Raw genomic sequence first — 19,238 nt, forward strand, 5'->3', positions numbered from 1 at the left:
ACATTCTGAATTTTTACCTTACTTCATCGTCACAGACAGTAATCTCCTCACCGGATGCCATAGAAGCCAAAAGAGCTTTTAATCCAATTAGCAGCAAGAAAAATAGAAAAGCAGAATAGTAGCAGAGAAGCGCTGAGGTCTAAAGTTTCATCATTTTCTCCAGCTAAGATAAAGGACATTTTTAAAAGCATCATTAACTAACATGCAGTGCTGTCATATATATGATGAAATAAAAACACTTAAAATACAACCATCTTTCTCTAGGACAGAAAGACAAGTGTAATTTAAAAAATATTATATGTTACAAAACTGAGTAAGTGCAGTTTGTCCTAACTTTACTAGCTCCTGATAACTTTGACAGTTACTGGATGGGAAAATGGGCTGTCAGATTTGTGAGACAAAAATTTAGAAATTAACAACTTGACCAAAGCAGGAACCCAATCCAGAGCTGCCCATCTCAGTCCCAGACTGTAATGAATTTGGAACTGGGAAACAGCACAGGCAGTAATTTCACCTCCTCCCTTTTCTAAACCACTGCAGCAGCTTTCAACAAGCATATCAGTAAATATGACCTGGCAATTCAGTAGCAAAATGTTTGTGAGCCACAGGGAACTAACATCTTACTTCAGAGAATTTTAGACCTTAGTGTTTTACAACCACTGATTTTTAATGTATTATTTTCACTCATTAATTTGATCATCATCTGCCTTGTCTGTGCCTATCAATAAGCAAACAGATAATAACACGTGCTAATAAATGCCGAGGAGATGCTTTGGCCGTTCCTGAAGTTGCTGGTTCCTGCGAAGGCGGGCACACGGTGGGAACCGGGCAGGAAATGTTTCCCCCCTGTGCTCCAAGGAGCAGGCTCGGCACAGACCCGCGTGTCCCCGGCAGGGACAGCACAAGGAGCTGTCAGGAGATGCCGCAAGAGGAGTTCCAGGCAGCCCAGAGCCTTCATCACCCCGCGCAGGCCGCATCCGCGGCGCGGATTTTGGGCATCATTGGGATCAACGCTGAAGGGGTTAAGAAGCATCCCAGAACACACGCAATTTTTTTTTTCGCCTCAAATGATGGTAACGAAGCAATACGCATTTATTTTAACACCAAACGCGCAGGCAGACTCTAGGCCGGGGTGTTTGCAGCGGGCCAGCCGATCCCGCCCCGTCCCGAGGGAACGCAGTGCGCGGCCCCAGGGGCGGGCGGGCTCCGGCCCCGCTGCTCCCAACCAGGGACACGCAGCGGTGCTGCTCCCACCGCCTCCACTCACCCACCCACCCGGCAGCCCAAGGCGACATTTACTCCTTCACACGGAACGGCTCGTTTCGAAAACCAGGCTGAGATTACGGCTCCCACACTATCCGCCTAATCCCGGCAGCGCTCATCCCGCGGCGGCGTACCGGGAAGCGCGTAAGCTCCGAGGACGGCAGATCTGCCGCCACCGTTACCGCCAGCAACGAGCTTTCCCCCTCTTTTTTCCCTGTTTTTCTTTTTTGTTGGTATTAGCCCCGCGCCCCGCCGCAGCTCCCGCCGTGTCCCCGCTCCTACCTCCGCCCGGTCTCCTCCCCTCGCGTCCCGCGCCGCAAGATGGCGGCGCCCGCGCAGCGCCGCCCCGCGCCCGCCCGCCCTCCGCTCCGCTCCCGCCCGAGCGGCTCCGCGGCCTGAGGAGCGGCTCCTCTCCTGCCCCGCGGCCCCCGCCATGACCGAGGTACTCTGCTGGCCCCGGGTGTCGCTGCGGGGTGGTCGGAGCGGGACGAAACGCGATGGAACTGTCTGTGAACCCCCAGAGCCGCCGCCGCCTCCCTGAGGGCTCCGCGCGCCCCGGGTGCGTTGGAGAGACCCGAGGGCCGGTGGTTTGGGTTTCCTAAAGAGGCGAATTCAACTCATTGCGCGTGTTTGGCTTTCAAATAGGGATCAGGAAAACTGATCATGCTGCGTGTTGTTAAGTACGCTTTTCCCTCCTCGATGCACTTTGCAGATCCTATTGGAGCTTCTCACAAGCCCTCCTGTAGCGGTCTCTTGGTTTACTTTAATTTGTGGGCATTTGGCACCTTCTGCTGCACAGCTGATGTGCAGAACTCACGTTTCTGCCTCTTTTTTCCTTTCTCCCAATGCAGCAGGAGAAGGCAGAGTGGGAAAACCTAAACAAGGTATTAATGCGTCATGGGTTGAAACCTGTGAGTCTTGCTGCCCCCCAAAGCTGCAAAGATACATCAGGTAAGGAAATGTAATTTCTGTAATTGGAAATAGTAACCCTGAGTTCATAAAGCATCTCCAAAGCTGTCACTTCCAAGTGGCAGCAGACAGGCAATCTTCTTCGACTGTTGAAACCCTTTCATTGTGACTTTATGTTTTTGTATCTCCAGATATGATTGTCCTAGACTGTCAGTCTTCTCTAGAAATAAGACTTGCATTAAAAACACTGGTGGAAGACAATGAGCGACAGCAGAAGGTGATGCAGGGACTTATGGAGGCAAATCGATGTCTTAGGTAAGACACTGTGGAAGGAATTTACCTGTGGAGTAAAAGTTCTATCAGTGTGCATCTCCAGCCTGGTGGAGATCTTATGTCAGCAGAGGCCTAAGACCTTTTTCCTGAGGTTATTTTTCAATATGCAGCTATGTTATCCCAGTTCCTTTCAAGCTCTTCTGTTATTTAAAGTGCTGGTCCTTCTCATATCAGTGTATTTCCCATACCTGCTGCCATAGGATGTTATCCCATGTCAGGTGTGTGCTTCCTGCACTGTCTATAGTGAAATGAGCTTAATTTAAAATCAAGGATTGATTTCTTTTTTTCAGAGATGTGGTACGACTGGAACAAGGTCGGGCATCTCGGCAAGAGCAACGGGCTAATGATTTGGAAAATGTGGTGAAAAGCATTAAGGCCAAAATTTGTCAGCTGGAAGATGAAGCAATAGCTAAAGCATGCCAGCAACAGAACCAAGTCAAAGAACTTCAAAAAGAGCAACAGGCTTCACAGGTAATTCAGATAGTGCTGCCTGAGGATTCAAACTTTTGACTTAAAATAGGTCTTAGAATATTTACATTGATCTAAATAAACATGAGTCCTGGGTCATAGGGTTAGTACACTGTTTATAGCTAACTTTTTTCAAACTATGCAGAATTTTCTAGAAAAAATTTAGAAATATATCTGTATCCCTCTTCCACTGTCTCTTCAGCACAGCTAAAACCCAAATGCTCATCTTCATTGGGACCAGGTGTGTACCTGGGCTTGTACAGTACAGGCAGCTTGTGGGTCAGAACAGGAACAATTGAATAACACTCCCTTCACAGGTAAAATACCAACAGCAGCAAGAAAAGCTGCAAGAACAGGAAGAGATTATTGCCCGTTTGCAGAAGAAGCTGAGCAGAGCTGGGAGGGAGGAGCAGCAGCGAGTTGCTGCTCAAAACAAAATGTTTTGTCAGTTTTGCAAAAGAGTTCCCAAGTCTCTCCTAGATCAGCGGTAAGTGATTCTCTTCTACTCCTGAGCCACCTTAAATGGAGAAATTAAATGGAGAAACAGATTTTAAAGTAATGCTTCTTGATATTTATATGTAAAAAAAAAAGTAATCTGCAGACTTTAGGAGTACAAAATGAAATATGAATTCTTGAGAAGGTACCTCAGTGCAGTGATATTTTTCTTTTGTGAAACTGTAAGCCTGATAAATTCATGGCAGAAACTTTAAAATTGCCACCCACTGCCCACACTAGATGTCAGCAAAGGGAAGGGAATGATTCACTCTGCTCTGCAGCTGCAGTGTCAGCTAGGATGATCTCATCCTTGGACTCGAACATTTAAAAATGTAAGTTAAAAATAAGCATACCTCCCCAACGATCACCATCCTTAGTTCCCCAGAAAAGAGCCTTTCCACTTTTGGGAAGTGAAGTTTGCATCTGCTGACTGCAGGCTTACTGTGAACTTCCAAGTACTTTTGGGTAAGTTCCCAAAGTATCACAAGGCTGTGTCTCTTGCTAGTATGATTTCCATAGCTCTGCTACAGTCACATATTGTCAGTCATACAGTCACAATTCCTAGGCCTCAGGAAGCCATTGCTTTGTTGTGCTGATACCACCTGGCTTTCTAGGCCTGGCTAGCAATGTTTACCTGGGAAGATTTTAAGAGGGATTGTCTGTGCTCAGCTTTTTCCTTGAGTCCTCATTGTATCAGAGGAAAGATCACTGAATTTGATTCTCTGTGCTCTCTTATCTGTCTCTCCAAACCAGGCAGTCTCAGCGTACTCAAGACACTTTATTTTGACTGTACCTCTCTGTTAATCTTGCTGGGTAACCAACAAGCATAAGATGAGGAGGCTGGTGGGCAGATTTAACTTTTTTCTCCTCTTGAATATTTTGCTACTTCTAAACTGATACAGATTCAATGTGTCCACTTTTCCATTTTTGGCAAAGTGTGACTGTGTTTGTCTAGTATGAGAGAAACTCCACTGTTTGAAGTAGCCACTTCCAAAGTGCAGTGCAGCTGTGTAAGCTGACCTGTTCCTCCGGGTTGGTCATAGTATGAGTTTTGTGAGAATATCTGAAATTCAAAATTAACATTTTTCCTTTCTTCAGGTACCTTTGTCTAATTGATTATTATGAATCTCAAATTAGTCAGATTAAAAAGGAGCTGAGGTAGGTCTCACTGAATACCTTGTGGTTCTACTGTTCAAAATTTTCTTAGCCCTTACTGTTCTTAAATCTTTCAGTGGTAAATATTCTGTGCTCCAGGTATCACTAGCATGTAAGAAACAGCAAAGTGTTATAATGGTAAATTTTTCCAAAGAATAACTGGCAGTCAGGCTAAGCAGCTTCTCAGTCAGGATACCAGGACAGTTAGGAAGTTTGGGGTGTTCAGATACTTGAACTATGTCTTTCTTTTTTTCTTCCCCCTTCCCTTTCTCGTTTGCTGTGGTTCACAGGCAGAATTACTGCATTAGTTGTTGCTCAGCTGATTGATCTCCAGAAAACTGAAGGTTTTCAGCTCTATCCCAGTGCCTGCATGGCACAAAACAAAAAACAGATAACTGTGATAGATATTCTTATATCTTGAGATTACTATTGAGAAAACTGGAATGGGATTTGCTTGTACTGGAGTTTCTCTTCTGGATAAGTGCACTTCATTAGCATATGAAACAGCTTTCCCAGAAATTAGAGCGTGGATCTTAGGGCAGAATTTCTATTCCATTTACTTTGTAGTTTATGGAAACATTGTTATCATACATAACTGCTAACTAAACCAACTTAAATTTTCAAGCTAATTGAACTGCAGTAAGTTGAACCAATTTATTTTTCCCAATAGGCAATATAAAAAAGATGAAGACGAGGTGCAGAGAGAAGTAAAAAACAATGAAGAGTTCTTAAATCTAGATGCTACTCCTAATTACAAAGCACTGCTCACGGTATGGAAGTGCCAAGAACAAGTCAGTGCAGATCTCTCAGTGGTAACCCTTCAAGAGCAACATAGAAACATAAGCATGTTTGATTTCTGTGCCTTGTTCTTGTCATGTCTTCTGAACTTGTAACCTCTGTGGGCAGAGTTCCCTGTACAAAGATTCAGCAGAATGTTGTGAGTCTGTTGAGGATTCCATAGATCTCTTTAGTCACAGTGCTCCACCTGGGGTCTAATGCACCAGGCTCTTGGTCTTGATCATCTGATTCCTCATCCATGCTGTTTTGCTGTCCAGCCAATTGGGAACCCTTCTTAAATTGTACATAAATTGTTGAAGCTTGTTCATTATGAAATGAGTGCAATAAAAGAAATAACCCAGTCTATGTTGCAGTCTTTCCAGAAGCAACTCACTGAAACAAAAGCCAAGAACGAACAGCTTTTGCTTGAAAATATAAATCTCAAAAAAGATTTGGAAATAAGGTGAGAAAGGATAAGTATCACCCTTTGTAATGCCATTTCAGTAGACTTGACTTTACAAAGCACCAGCAGCTGTAAAAGTGAAGTGTAAATCTGTGATCAGAGAAATGAGATACGGCAGCAACAGCCACACTCTTCTCCCTACGCTGTTAATAATGGCTGCTAATGGTTAGTTTGCTCTTTATTGCCTGTTGTAATGTAGAAATGTAGCAGAATTCCATTTCCAGAATGATGTTTGTCACTGGCAAAGCTTTCTTATTTTTTTGCTTTAATGAATTGTATAGATACCTTCCAATGACAAGACACGTAACATGGTACTTTTTCTTTCTAACAGGCCAACTGCACAGGAATTAAAATTTTACAAGCACCAAGTGAAGAAACTACAGAAAACTTTAAAGAAAACTAGCCAGTAAGTATATCAGGGACTTTCATGAATCCTGTGGACTTTTGAAGGCAAAGTTACTCTGCAACCTGTAGTGTAGAGAGTAGGTAGGTTATAGAGCATGTGCTTTATCAGCATTCTTTGGAGCCTGGTTATGGGCAGCAAGTGCTGTTGGACCTCTAAAGCACTCCTTATTTCTGAAAAGATGGCAGGGTCTCCAAATGGGAGCACAGCAGTGTGGGGGTTTTTTATTTCATTTTGTCTTTCTGGATTTGATTTGAGTTCTTTTGCTGGCAATATGTACAGGGCCATCCATGGTGTTTGCTGTTTCCATAAGCTCTAAAAGAAGCTACTGGTTTCATTGTGGATTATGAATGTGAAAGTGTGAGTTGGCAGAATGTTGCAGCTACTGAAGTTATGTCTGTATTATTCTTAGAAATTTTTTTTCTGAAATATTGCTAAGAAAATACATGGAAGATAGAACAGACCCAGTACTAACCAAGTGTTTTTTATCTGTAATTTCATTTAGTCATTTGTCCATGTGTATACTGAATTGTAAATTTTTTCTAGCCTGAAAAAGACATCACTTAAACTTTAAAATAAATATACATGTGTATATTTAAATGGCCTATTCTCTCATACAGTAGGTATCATTTAGATGAAGAGTAGTAGTGAGCTTTGTATAATAAACCAGGAAAGATGTTCCAGCAGAAGTGGGTAACAACTGACTTTGGAATTTGAGCATTTAGAGTAAAATTCTGTATTTTAAGTCTTCAGCCATAGTAGAACTCTGGCAACAGAAAAGCTGGTGGTGTCCCTTCTAAATCAGCAAGCAGTCTGACTTAGCCTCAGCCTGGAGACTCGAGATAAATTAATGATATTTGCATTAGGTATTGTGTCGTCAGTCTATGCTACTTGGGTCTGATGGAATTCTATTGGCCAGCATCATAACATGGATATTTACTTTGTATGTATAAGTGCTTCACACCTGTCTCTTCCATCAGGTTAAAAGGTAGCATCTCCTGCTAAGGCTGCTTGTGTGACTCACTGTGTGTATTTTTCTGGAGATTTTCAGGGAGCAGGACTGGAGAAAAAAAAGAAGAAAAGAAAGACTCTGGGAAAATTGCAGGAGTGGATCAGCTGCAGGCAGCTTGCCAGCAATACTTGCAGGTACCCAAATTATATCTGTTCTGCATGTTTCTAGCAGTGTTACAATGAAATATTATTCTTGTTCTGTTTAGCTGTGTCAACTGGAGCATGCTGGTCTGAGGCTAAGACCTATCAAATCCTCTATGCAGGATGAATCATGTTCTGGATTTGGCAGTCGGTGTAGGCAGGTTGTTGTTCTATCTCAGTGTAAACTACTTGAAAACACAGCAAGACAGCAGACACTAGGCTGGTAAATATGATTTAGCTGAAGCCTGTTCAGGACAGGGTATTTGTTCAAGATCTTGGGGGATAGTGGCCTTTATTTTTCTTTTAATTAAAAAGCCTAAATATAATAAAACTTAGCAAAATGTAAACTGTGGAAATTACAATGCCTTGCAGTGGATGAATGTCAACTGTCCCTCAAAGGGAAGTATATACTTGCATTACTTTTACATATCTTTTAGCTAGTATATGTTCCAATCTTTGAGTCTATTCCATGTTGAATGCATGTGTAAAATTCATCAATAGTAATATTGGAGCTATTTATTACTTAATTTTAGGCAATCAGGGCTGTGATAGAGAGGGATTTTATTACAAAATGTCATACATATTTAAGCAATAACATTTGTTATTTGTTGTTGAAGGTTTTGTCCCGTATTGATTCTATTTTGCAAAGCCCAAGAGCTCCTCCATTAATATTCTGGCCCAGCAAAGGGCCAGTGCAAAATTACATGAAAGAGAATGGACAGGGATGTGGATTTGAGCACCTTCCACTCACTATAGAAATGTGGGCAGATCAGCTCATAGCCCTAAAGGTAACAACACGTTGTTGTGCTCTGCTTCTTGGTCTTCCTTTCATCTGCTCTCCACTCCTCCTTCCCTCCCTCTGTGTAGTTGTGGGGGTTTTTGTGTGCAGCTTTTATTATTGCCTGACTTGGTGATAAATTGTACTAATAATCTGCTGTCCATGTGAAATATGTACCAGAGAGATTTGTCTGTGTAAATCTTTTATTTCATTTTATTAACTGAGTCCGTGAAAAGAAACTTAAACTTTAGAGTCTGGACTTCACACATTAATGATGATGCATTCTCTTCCTTCCTTTTGTCTGGCCAGAACAGAACAGTGACTTTTTGATCCAAATGCAAGTGAAATAGTTTTGTTTAAAGCCAAACTCTTTGTGACCAGTACTTCCTATTTCACTGAAACTGTAATACATAGCAAATATAATATTTTTTTTACTCTGTTCTTTTCAAATCAAAGAATGCCAGCAAGACCGTCCTTAAATTCATAAAAATTAAAACCTTAACTTCTCCAGTGCTGGAATGTTACTGCATATGAGAAACAGAAAAATGCCTGTTTCTATAATGAAAACAACTTTAAGCAGTTTCTAAAATAAGTTGGGTCCCCTCATTTCTTTCAAAAGGATTTGCATAGGTCCTTGAGAAAACTGTCTCTGGAATTGCTGCCTTGGAACACTAAAGATCCACTGGAAAACAGAGAATCCATACGAGTTGAAGACCTCCAGTTGATAGTAGATGCAATTTTGGAAGAATTAGAACACAAGGAAAAGGTAATTTTTGCCAGAAATTTATGATCACAACTTACTATGGAATTCTTAAATGCATTCTTCACACAGTGATTAGATCAGTGCATTTGAAAGCCTTGCAGCATTTAAGAAATACCTGTTTGAAGACATTCAATAGTCAATGATTGTTTTAACATAATGGATAAATTCACCTTGTGGAAGAATGCTTTAATTAAAGGCACTTGACCAGCAGTGAATTTGCATTGGTCTGTAGTCTCAGGAATTATCCTGTTCTGTCTCTCAGGGCTGAGAATACATGAATGCTTCTCTCAGCATCAGAGAAGAAAGCTTTCAAAGGAGTATTTTGGGTTTGGTGTGTGTTTACTCCTGAAAACTACTGAAACTATGTCTTCAGATTTAAAAATATTTGAAACTCTGAGATTTCATAAGGGAAGTTACACCTGTTCTCCAGACTGGTTTTAAGAATGTTTCACAGCTGAAAGCACCCTTGCCTTATTAAGCAGTATCATTGATGAGTTCTTCCTGCTTGCTCCAGGACAGCCAGACACAGTCCTTGCAAACCCTGTCTGCCATAGTCTCTCACTTCCAGAAGTTGTTTGATGTGAATTCACTGAGTGGTGTTTATCCACGAATGAATGAGGTTTACACAAAGCTGGGGGAAATGACCAATGCCATGAGGAATCTCCATGAGCTCCTGGAACTAGGTAAGGACTTACTACCTGCTGCTTGTTCACACCATTTCAAAGAAAGGAGACAAGTGAAAAGCTGTCTTACTTCATAGAAAATAATGTTGAGCTATTGAGAAATGAATTAACTAGGTATTTCCTTCACTGGGAAGATAAAAATACATGCCTGTAAATTTACAGTTCAGATAGCAAATCCCCATTATTTGTAAGCCTTTAGCAGTTGTTGAGGAATAACAGGGAGGCAGAAGAAGGGAGTAACAGGGAAAATGGAATTCTTATTCTTTCCACAGAACATTTTCTTTGGTGAGCTGACTTCATAATTGTTTATCCTCTATTTGAAAGATAACAAGTTTAAGGAAGAAAATAACTTAGCCTCGGATATAAATTTCTACTCAGTAATTCTTTCAAGTGTAATTGAGTCAATCTTATGCTGCTAAACTTCAAAACAAGCTATTGAATGTCAAAAACTGACAGTACTCAGAGGTGTAGTTGGTTATTTCCCTTCTGGTGGGAACTTCTGTAGAACAGCAGCTGCTGCTGCTCCCGGGTGAAAAGGTTGGGCTGGGCTGTAGGATGTCCAGCCCCAGAGCAAGCCTCCTGGGCTGCTGAGCCTTATTCAAGGAGGGAAGCAGTGTTCCTGCCTGCAGCCAGCAGGGGGGAGATGAGGGAACCTTGCCTCCCTCTAATAACTGCAGCTCAGAGGATTGCTTTGTCCAAGCCTAGTAGTGCAATTGAAGGAGAAAAGGACAAGGAGGCTGCTACCTTCAGTCACAGCACTACAGACAGGCTAAAACTCAATACCAAAACAAGTTCTGGGCATTAACAAAATGTTTGTTAAGCAGGTTCCTTATTGGCCTAGCCCCTATAGTGTCTCTGCTGTGTCACAAGAACCTAATGAATAACCCCTTCTCTGTATAATAATTTCAGTTGGCTGATTTCCAATGACATTGTAAGGGTGCACTTTAGTACACCTTCTGCTGTGAACACACAGGTCTGCCAAAATTTTTTGGGCAACTGAAGGACTAGTGAGAGAATCCCCATTCCTAGCTAACATTTGGTTATTTGTGACCACGGGCACTCTGTTTCCTGTGAATGTGGAATCTGTATGCCTAGATCTATGAAAACCAAGTAACATCTGTGCACCTGCAAGAATTCAACTGTGTCTAAAACACTTCCTTGTTATTAGTGTTACAAGGATCATGAGGTGTTTGTTTTTCCACAGACAGTTCAGCTCCACCCACTGTGGTAGTGGATACTGTTGGGAAACTGTGTGACATCATTAATAAGAACGTGACTGAGCAGGTACAGCGGCTTCTGGGCACCCAAGACATCCACAGGTATGTGGGGCTGTTCCACTGCTGACCATTTTTCAAACATCAAATGCAGTAATTAAGAGCTGGCAAAAATTGATGCTGAAAGAGACTTTCATCATTTGCTACAAAGTCAGTGAGCTGTGACAGTGCAGGTTTTAGTTACTGCTGTCCTGCTTGAAACAAATCTTGAATCCTATCAAAAGGATAAAGCTCACAGAGGTAAAAATTGAGGCCAGAAGGTTCTGAAACACCCTCTGGTTTGCATGGATAATGTGATCAAACAAGCCTTAATGGGATACATGTTTCATCAGGAGACAAATCCTGCAACTGGATGGGGAGGAGAAAGTGATGCAAGTCTCTCTCAGATGTGATATTGAAGCCTTCTAGTTGCTAAGGCAGGGTTTGACGCAGGCTGTCTATAAACACTTCAGAAACTGGACAAATCCAGTTATATGTTCAACAGATGACAGCCACATCTAGGTGGTAGCAGATCCTAAGGGCTTGCATTCAGCATGTGCCTTACAGACTAAAATAGGAGCAGGCAGCAAGTCTGCCACATGCTGAGTTAACAATACTCACTCCCTCAACCTTTCTGCACTCATTTCTCAGTTTTAACTGTAGAACAGCTGCTTACAAAGCATTTCTTGCTCCACCTCCAAGGCAGTTATACCAGCCACCCCCAGGCAGTATATTTAGCATACACAGACAAATGTTTCAGGTCCCAGACTACCTTGTGCCATGTGAGGGGGAAAGAAAGGATGTGTATACAGCATGAGTAGTGAATGAGAGATCCTCGTGATCCTTGTTGGCTGCAGGGTTCAAAACTGGAGACCAGAACACTGGTGTCCATGGTTTTGTGTACTAAGTAGCAGTATTTTCACAAAGTCATGGCACAGAACAACAAAACGGCCAAGAGGGTGAACGTGCTATGTCCTTGCACCTCTTACATGATAGTCTCACTTTTCATTCCAGTATCATCAATAAGCTTGAAGAACATGAGTGCTTCTTTCCACCCTTTCAAGCTCTCATTCAAGATTTGCTGTGTCTTCTAGGTAATATTTGCAACAGTAATTATCTTAATGCCAATACTTCCTCACAGAACTCTAAGCAGTTAACAAGTGTTTTGTTTACTTCTGCTGTGCTAAAACAGGAGGAGAATGTGAGGGCAGGTGCTGCCTTTTGCCTCACTCTCCTTCTTTCCTCCTTCCCTCAGAAAGTGAACAAAGCACTTTATTTTCATTGAACATAGGGTTGAATTTACTTAAACATATTATTTATAAGCCAAATTGATTTTTTTCTGAAAGCATTAAAAGGTCTGATGAGTTTATTTAATTCAACAGCTGTTTAAATTAGAATTTTGTTTGAACTCAAAGGTGTCGTGGGTTCATAAGCCTTACCCTTTTGCTTTCCATTCTGTTTCAGAGATCAGTAATGTGGATGATATTTTACCTGCAGTGCAACACCTGAAATGGGGAGCTGGTTAGGGGTGACTCTGCTCTTCCTGACCAAGATTTCTCTTACCTGTGAATGTATCTGTTGATGCACATGACATTGCAGCTACCTCCAAGCACTGTTATCCCAAGCAATTCCAGATTTTTTAACATAAATAAAAGATACTGCATTTTAATTTTATTTTTTTTTTAATTCTTGGTCAATTTAAGAATATCTTTAACTGCTATCAAATGGTCTACTCAGTGCTAGAGAGAGAACCAATATACTCTGTATCAGTCCAGGAAACAACCCAGCACACCACCAAGGCAAACTCTAACCACTGACCATTTTCAATGTTGCTGACATAGTAAGTATGAGGTAAAGATGCCCTTACTGCCACAGCCATCACACTTACACAAATGCTCAACCTTGGTTTTCTGTAGAGCCTCTTTTAAATTGTTGTTTACATTTCCAGATCCTTTGAGATGGGAACACATTTTTAGTCAGTGAGTATTCTCTCCGATTATGGACTGAGTCAGACTGGATTAATGTAATCTAGCCAAAAATTCTTGAAATTTGCTTCAGGTGATGGTTTGAAGTTACCAGCATTGTATTTCAAAAGTCAGTTTTAGAAAGGAATAGATCAAGTCTCTTATGCAAGACAATTAGAAGTTTATTGTGCAGAAACAAGTACACCAAGCTTCCAAAAATATTTTGCCTCAATATTATTAAGGCTTAGTTTACAAAACTTTGCTGTTCCTTAGTCAGAATGCAGGTTTACAAGATTTTTAAAATGTACTGCAACAAAGGACAAAACCAGTTAAGGCATCACAAACTAAAACCTTAATGACATCTTGGTAAATTTATGTCCCTGTTTTTGGAAGCTTATTATTTACATACCTGCAGCCACAGTCTGCTAAGGTACTTCTGAACAGTGGGCTACCAACTTCTTAGTTTCTCAAAAAAAAAAAAAATAGCTGTTAAAGTGTTTCTCTTTTAACAGGTTCTGTAGCCCTACAGCTGAAGAATACTGTCTCAAAATGTATTCTTTTAAAAGTACACCATTTCCATGTTAAAACAACATGAACAAGTTCCTAGGGCCATCAGGCTGCCAAGCAAAGCAATGGTACTTGGCTGACAGTCTAAAATCTTCCCAGGTACAACCCTTCTTTAAGAGAGGTTTCACACTTAAAGGTCCTTTGAGGGGGGATTTGCCAGAAATAGCAAAAATAAAGGACTTATTCTTTAAGGACAAATTATTCCCTATGTGGGGGGAAATATGTTTAACTTCAGTGAGAACTAATCCCCGAATAGGATCATTAAATTTGCATGTCCTGAGCTGGAGCCTGCTTCAAATTTGCAATGACTGTGCAAAACACATTAATTACAAGAGATAATACATTCATATAAAGTTGAAAATTAGTAACTTATGTACATGAGAAGAGATCAGATTTTCTTGCGTCTGCTCCTTGTCAGCTCGTACCTGCAAGCCAGACACAATAAATAATTACAGTAGTTGAAAACTTTCTTAAAAATTTTAACTGGCACAGTAGAGAGAACTTGGGCTGCTTTAGTGCTTGTGCTTGACATGCAGCACAGCAAAGGAGGCTCCAGCGATGGCCTCAAACTTCAGCTCTTCACCAGGAACTTTGGGTGTGTCCTTTTTCCTCTTCCCATAGCTGCCCTGAGACACACACACAAGCTGGCCAGGGAAGTGTGGTTTTCCTATTGGAATATTGGCTCACTGCCTGTGCAGATGGCAAGCTCCTGGACTACCCACACTACATTCCTTGGGCTCCACTGAAGGAGAAAGAAGGAAGAACTCCTGCCATTAACTAAAGACACAGAAGTGAAAAAAACCACCCAAGCCTGGTTCTCTGTTCTGCCTCAGACCAGGAACATACAAAACTCAGAACCACAATGAACGTACAGGCAAAACTCTTAAGTGGCTTATTATAATAGTTTCTATAAATGCTTTGTAATTAAAGTTTTATCATACATATATATTGCTGATCAGGGTATTTAGCCGAGATCTTTATTCAAGTTAAAATTTGTTGCAAGGTTACTTTAATAAACAAAATTATTTTGCTTATGTGCCCCTGTGGCTTTTATGGCAACTTGAAATATGCTGAAGACTATAATTGACACAGGCATCTCATTAAAGCTGTTCTCACAGGGCAGGCACTGCACAGCCAGTGGATTAACACACAATTTAGATAGAACTACCAGATTAGCTCAAGTTAGTCCTGCCTTTGCAGGTCAAATATTCTTCTTGCTCACCCAAACACAGCCCAGTTACCAGCACTCATTCCCACAGCAGTCAGGCAAGCTCCCAGCAAAGCAATGGGCAGGGTTTGGAAGTATGGAGATGAGTACTTACCATTGTGCAAAACCTTTTATTAAATCCTCCTGGGACAAGTCAATGCGCACCTTTAAAAAGCAAATTTTATTTGTTTGTAGGTTATTCAGCATACAAATTGATTAGCTGAACTACCACTCCTCCCAAGTCAGACCCACTTTCCAGCTGTGGGGCTGCAGCTCAGGCTTCAGGAAAAATGGAGCTTCCCATACACCCAGGGTGGTGCAGGCATGGACCAGCTCGGTTTCCTATAGCATTACTTGGAAATTTACCTGTCATAGAAGAAGCCACTGCAGTTTATTTTTCACAGAATCAAAATTGTTCACAGAAAGCTCAAAGCACTGTTGGCAAATGGTGGGGTTTAGTCCCAGGCCTTTCTCAGCTCCGTGTTTGTGCTCTTAGAGCCATTCCACACGGGCAGCACCAGGGCCCAGGAACCAGAGCTTACTTCAGGAGCACCTTTCTGACATAAAACCAGCTTCCACAAGGATACAGCCTCATTTTAGATGAAAATCTGGCAAAAAAGAAGTTGTTTCCAGATTGCCAGTCCTATTACTGAGAATCAGTTACACATCAGGAGCTACAGTTCATGATTCCAGGAACCGCCCAGTGTTCAGCTCTGTTATGTACGTAGTGGAGATTCTTTAAACTTACTTTCCCCAGCTCCTTCCTCTCCTGTGAAATGAACGGTCTGCTGTTTTTCACTGCAATGTCCAGTGTCCTTTTCTTGACATTTTCCAAAGATTCAAAAAATTCAAACCTTGAAATAAAGTTTAAAAAGAAGAGACTTAAGGCAAAAACTAAAATCCTGAGAGCACCAGTGGGCAGAATATAGTGACAGAGTATAGCATCATTAGCCAGGGCTTTAACAGGGAAGGAACATACGGAAAAGGCAGTTCTAGAGTGAAGTTTTATTCACATTGCAGGAAACCTGTTCCAGGCCTCATGAAAGATGACAACACTGTTCAGACTGTCCACCATGCCAGGGGGAAGGAGGGAAACATGCATCCATGACGAAATGCCATGTTACATTATTTTCTCCCCTCCATGGAAGATCAGTGTGTTTTCCACGCGATGTTCATTACTCAAGAGGAAGTAGTCATGAGCCAACCCCCCAAGTTTACAGAGCAGCCTTGCATCACACCAAGAACAGACAAAGGCTGAAACCTGTGGCAATTAAATTCTTAATGGCTCTGACTCAAGCCTCTGGCACACATGGCTAATGTCAAGTGAGTTTTGTCCAAGCTAAATCACTCCAGTTCTGCCCACCTGAATAGCTTTTCCTCAAGTCAGAGCTGTGAAACAGGTAACATGTTTTGAAGCTAAGCATTATCCTTAATTGAGGATGTACAGGATACGTCAGTACTGAGGATGAGGTAAAGGAGATGCTGTTCCCAGCTGCTGGGATGGCACTAAATCAGTGCAGTTATTTAAGAATAGACAAAAGCAAATTCCTCAGCTTTGGTGTTTTGAATGTTAAGAAGGAATATTTTAAAATCTTTTCTGCATTTCTGCTTACACAGAAAGGACACAACACAGGGAAAATATAAGCCACCTAGGATCACCTAATATTCACATATTATCATGTGCACCTTCCTCTAATTATGGGATTAAAACCACCTCTCAAAAGAGCTCTACTTCTAAGCATTACTGTGTTGAGGTTTATGCAAAACACATTCCATTTCAGTGGCAGAGCTGTGACACTGCTAGCAAAGAGGTGGGAGCATTGGATGGTCCAGTCTCAAAAGGCTCTGTACTTCTGCCTTGGACCTTTGGAAGGAAGTCAGAATAAGCATCAGGCAAAGCAGTGTGAACAGAGCAGTAGGCTCTGGGAGTACCTGAATAGGCAGATTGCCTCTGCTGTGACAGGGAGTTAAACACGGTAGGAGAATGTCAGTTTGCAAAGAAGCAAATGCAGCCTGGAGACAGGGAAGGGATATCCTTCTGTGGGACTTGCAACACCACAGGCAGAGCAAGGCCAGCCCCAAGTACTTGTAAATCAGTCAAACTGCTGTTTGTTTCAGAAAAGTTGCAAATGTTCACACAAGAGTCCTTAGGAGCCACAGCAGCACATCTTAGGAAGCCCTGTTATTACACAGGTATCATAACTATTCCAACCATAATAATAATTCACATTTTCTTACTTCTCATCATATTGGGGGTTCAGAGTTTTTTTCTTAACAGAAGTCTTCTTCCTGCTTGTCCATCTTCTGTCTGGAAGCAGGTATATACGAACATATGGATCGACCCCACGATTGGAAGAGGGCACCAAGTTTCTGTTAAAAGAAATACAGACAAGCAAGGCAGGTTCTCCCACTGTGTGTTTTAATACCTTGGCTCTCTTGGCATCAGACCAAACCTTCACAGGCCAAAAACATTCATCTCAGGAGCTGGAACATAAGCAAATAAAACTTTAAGGCTGTTGTGTTAAAATTTTTACTCCTGAAGGTGTGGCCACTCACTGGGGTTCCTAAATTAGCAATTACATATTCAGTCATAGGTATCATCCTTGTCACGATGCCTATCCCAACACCCCAAGACACACACCAGTTGTCAATACTGTTCAGAGGAAATTTTGGCTGGATGACAGCTGAAGTATCTCTACTACAGTGAGCACAACTCGCTGGGTTCTCTCCCTGACCTGCTGCTGGCACTGACCAGAGCTGGGCACAGAAAGGCTGCACAGTTGGAAGCCAGCCAGTGCTAAGGCATCTCCTGCTGCACGTGGCTCTGCTCCAGCTTTGCTGGATGACTGACACAGCTCAGAGAGTTCTTCTCTCTGTGAGCCATCACGAGCATTACCTGCAGCCGTTGACCAGCACGACGAGGCTTTGCCGAATGGAAGCGTAACGCACCGTCAGCTGGATCTCCCCCAGAGGCATCTCAGTCCCACTGCAAGACATTGCACAGGCAAGACTTTTATTTTAAATACAGCCATTGAACAGCCCACAGGCAGACTAAAAACCAGCTTTCAGGGCACCATTCTTCTTCCTGGCATCCTAAGGTTTGCTGTCTAGGAAGCAGCTGGGCCACAGAGATTCCACAGAAGCCCTGTCCCTGCCTTCTTTGCAGGTATCTGATTTCAGTCCCACAACACAAAATGACAAAAAAGCCCCTACATGGCCCACTGTAGATGGAGCAGCAAAGTGCAGATCAGTGTGTTACACATTCCCTCAGGAATGTCTGTATATGCAAAATGGAAGCTTTTTCACATTTCATTCTGCATGTTATTAAAGTGACTTAAAATCCAAAACATTGTTTAAAATAGTTTAAAAATAGTTTATAAATTAAGCCCTGTTAAGAGCTAGAGAATTCACCAGTCACCAATTCACCAAACTGCAGCTGGACCTGAGTTTGATGTTCAAGTTTGTAACTACTCTGATGCTCTCTTCAGTGAGGTGGATCTTCGTAACCTCTGTTCATTATGGATTCCACAAGCTCCATTCTTGTGCCCCAGGAGGGACAAATCCTTCTCTCCATCCTACCTGACAGAGCAGCCTCATTCTGAGCACTGCGGGAAGAACACACACAAGCACACTTATCCACAAAAGCTTTCTTCACAACGTTATCAGTCTTAAAATGTGTTGGATAAACAAATTCAGAGCTTTAGGCAGCCAGAGGTGCCTATCAAGTGCTTAAGTTATTACAGAAGTGGGAGGTTCAGACTCCCAATATCCTGCTGCTAAATCAGTGTTGAGAAGCTCTTCAACAATATAAAGGCAACACATGCAGGACTCCTAGGAGAGCCATATAGTAAATGCTTTTTCTTTACACCTGCTCTGTCAGTGCCCTGTAATTTACTTTGCTGTTGACTGGAATACTTAGGTCAATTCTTTGTAAGGTGACTTGAGACCCAAGACCCCAAATGACTTCACAGCCTTGAATTCACCTCTGTGCAACACCTACACTTTCCCAAGAGAAGAACAATTCAGCTGGAAAAACACCTACTTATGAATGTCTAGGTTGCTGCTACTTAATTCAAAGCAGGAAGAAGGCAGGGACCCCAGTGAAGTGACACTGGGTGCCACCCTCATTTCCTGCAGGACAGGCAGTGTGGGCACAGCCACTGCTCCGCGGGGCAACGCTGACGGTGGGCCATGCTCTGCATTCTGCTTGCCCTCTGCTTCATTAAGGCCAGATACAGTTTCACTTGGTACAGGGGCTCCTGAACTGTCTTTAATGTCCAGGTCTTCTCCATTGTCTTTTTTTGGCAGAGATTCAAGTGCTGCAGAGTCTTTGCTCATGGGAGGTACTTTTGAGACTTGTGGAGAAGCAAACTTCTGCTGGTTTCCAGCCTTCTCTGTGGCATGCACAGGACCTGGCTTCGAGGCATTGACACCAGCCTTGACTCTTTGTGGATCAGGTTCTTCAACATTCAGTGCCTAAAAATCACAAGGGAAGACAGTGAGTGCTGCTCCCATAGCACTGGGGTGAATGCCAGCATTACCACCCAGAAGGAAATTTCACCACAAAACTGTAACAGCAGCAATCTGCCATTAGAGATGAAAGAA

General features: G+C 42.2%; 3 protein-coding genes across 3 annotated transcripts in view; 2 read left to right on the forward strand and 1 right to left on the reverse strand.

Moving 5' to 3' along the window:
* The first annotated feature begins 1,696 nt into the window (after window positions 1-1,696).
* On the forward strand, window positions 1,697-3,577 carry LOC134047459 (centrosomal protein of 70 kDa-like). The gene is made up of 5 exons (XM_062498607.1): window positions 1,697-1,705; window positions 2,115-2,214; window positions 2,364-2,487; window positions 2,796-2,976; window positions 3,291-3,577. The coding sequence occupies exons 1-5, from the start codon at window positions 1,697-1,699 to the stop codon at window positions 3,462-3,464; spliced, it is 588 nt and encodes a 195-aa protein (XP_062354591.1). The 3' UTR covers window positions 3,465-3,577.
* Window positions 3,578-3,590: 13 nt separating this feature from the next.
* On the forward strand, window positions 3,591-12,558 carry LOC134047098 (centrosomal protein of 70 kDa-like). The gene is made up of 12 exons (XM_062498024.1): window positions 3,591-3,613; window positions 4,567-4,626; window positions 5,264-5,393; window positions 5,775-5,863; window positions 6,195-6,269; window positions 7,310-7,412; window positions 8,036-8,206; window positions 8,816-8,962; window positions 9,474-9,642; window positions 10,847-10,961; window positions 11,910-11,989; window positions 12,360-12,558. The coding sequence occupies exons 1-12, from the start codon at window positions 3,591-3,593 to the stop codon at window positions 12,419-12,421; spliced, it is 1,224 nt and encodes a 407-aa protein (XP_062354008.1). The 3' UTR covers window positions 12,422-12,558.
* A 1,256-nt stretch (window positions 12,559-13,814) lies between these two features.
* Window positions 13,815-19,238, reverse strand: part of ESYT3 (extended synaptotagmin 3) — a 30,287-nt gene continuing 24,863 nt past the window's right edge. The window contains exons 18-23 of the mRNA XM_062498605.1: window positions 18,676-19,109; window positions 17,530-17,619; window positions 16,872-17,003; window positions 15,382-15,487; window positions 14,749-14,798; window positions 13,815-13,851 (exon numbers count right to left, since the gene is read on the reverse strand). Of these exons, the coding sequence (XP_062354589.1) occupies window positions 13,815-13,851; window positions 14,749-14,798; window positions 15,382-15,487; window positions 16,872-17,003; window positions 17,530-17,619; window positions 18,676-19,109 (849 nt within the window). The remainder of the gene's footprint in view (window positions 13,852-14,748; window positions 14,799-15,381; window positions 15,488-16,871; window positions 17,004-17,529; window positions 17,620-18,675; window positions 19,110-19,238) is intronic.

This window comes from Cinclus cinclus, chromosome 9, assembly GCF_963662255.1.
Source record: "Cinclus cinclus chromosome 9, bCinCin1.1, whole genome shotgun sequence".
NCBI lineage: Eukaryota > Metazoa > Chordata > Aves > Passeriformes > Cinclidae > Cinclus > Cinclus cinclus.

Coding starts and splice junctions, on each gene's coding strand:
- LOC134047459 (XM_062498607.1), top strand. Junction 2,215..2,363: donor AAGCTGCAAAGATACATCAG/GTAAGGAAATGT, acceptor TTGTATCTCCAG/ATATGATTGTCCTAGACTGT. Junction 2,977..3,290: donor AAGAGCAACAGGCTTCACAG/GTAATTCAGATA, acceptor CTCCCTTCACAG/GTAAAATACCAACAGCAGCA.
- LOC134047098 (XM_062498024.1), top strand. CDS start 3,591: ATGAAATATGAATTCTTGAGAAG. Junction 5,394..5,774: donor ATTACAAAGCACTGCTCACG/GTATGGAAGTGC, acceptor TCTATGTTGCAG/TCTTTCCAGAAGCAACTCAC. Junction 6,270..7,309: donor ACTTTAAAGAAAACTAGCCA/GTAAGTATATCA, acceptor ATTTTTCTGGAG/ATTTTCAGGGAGCAGGACTG.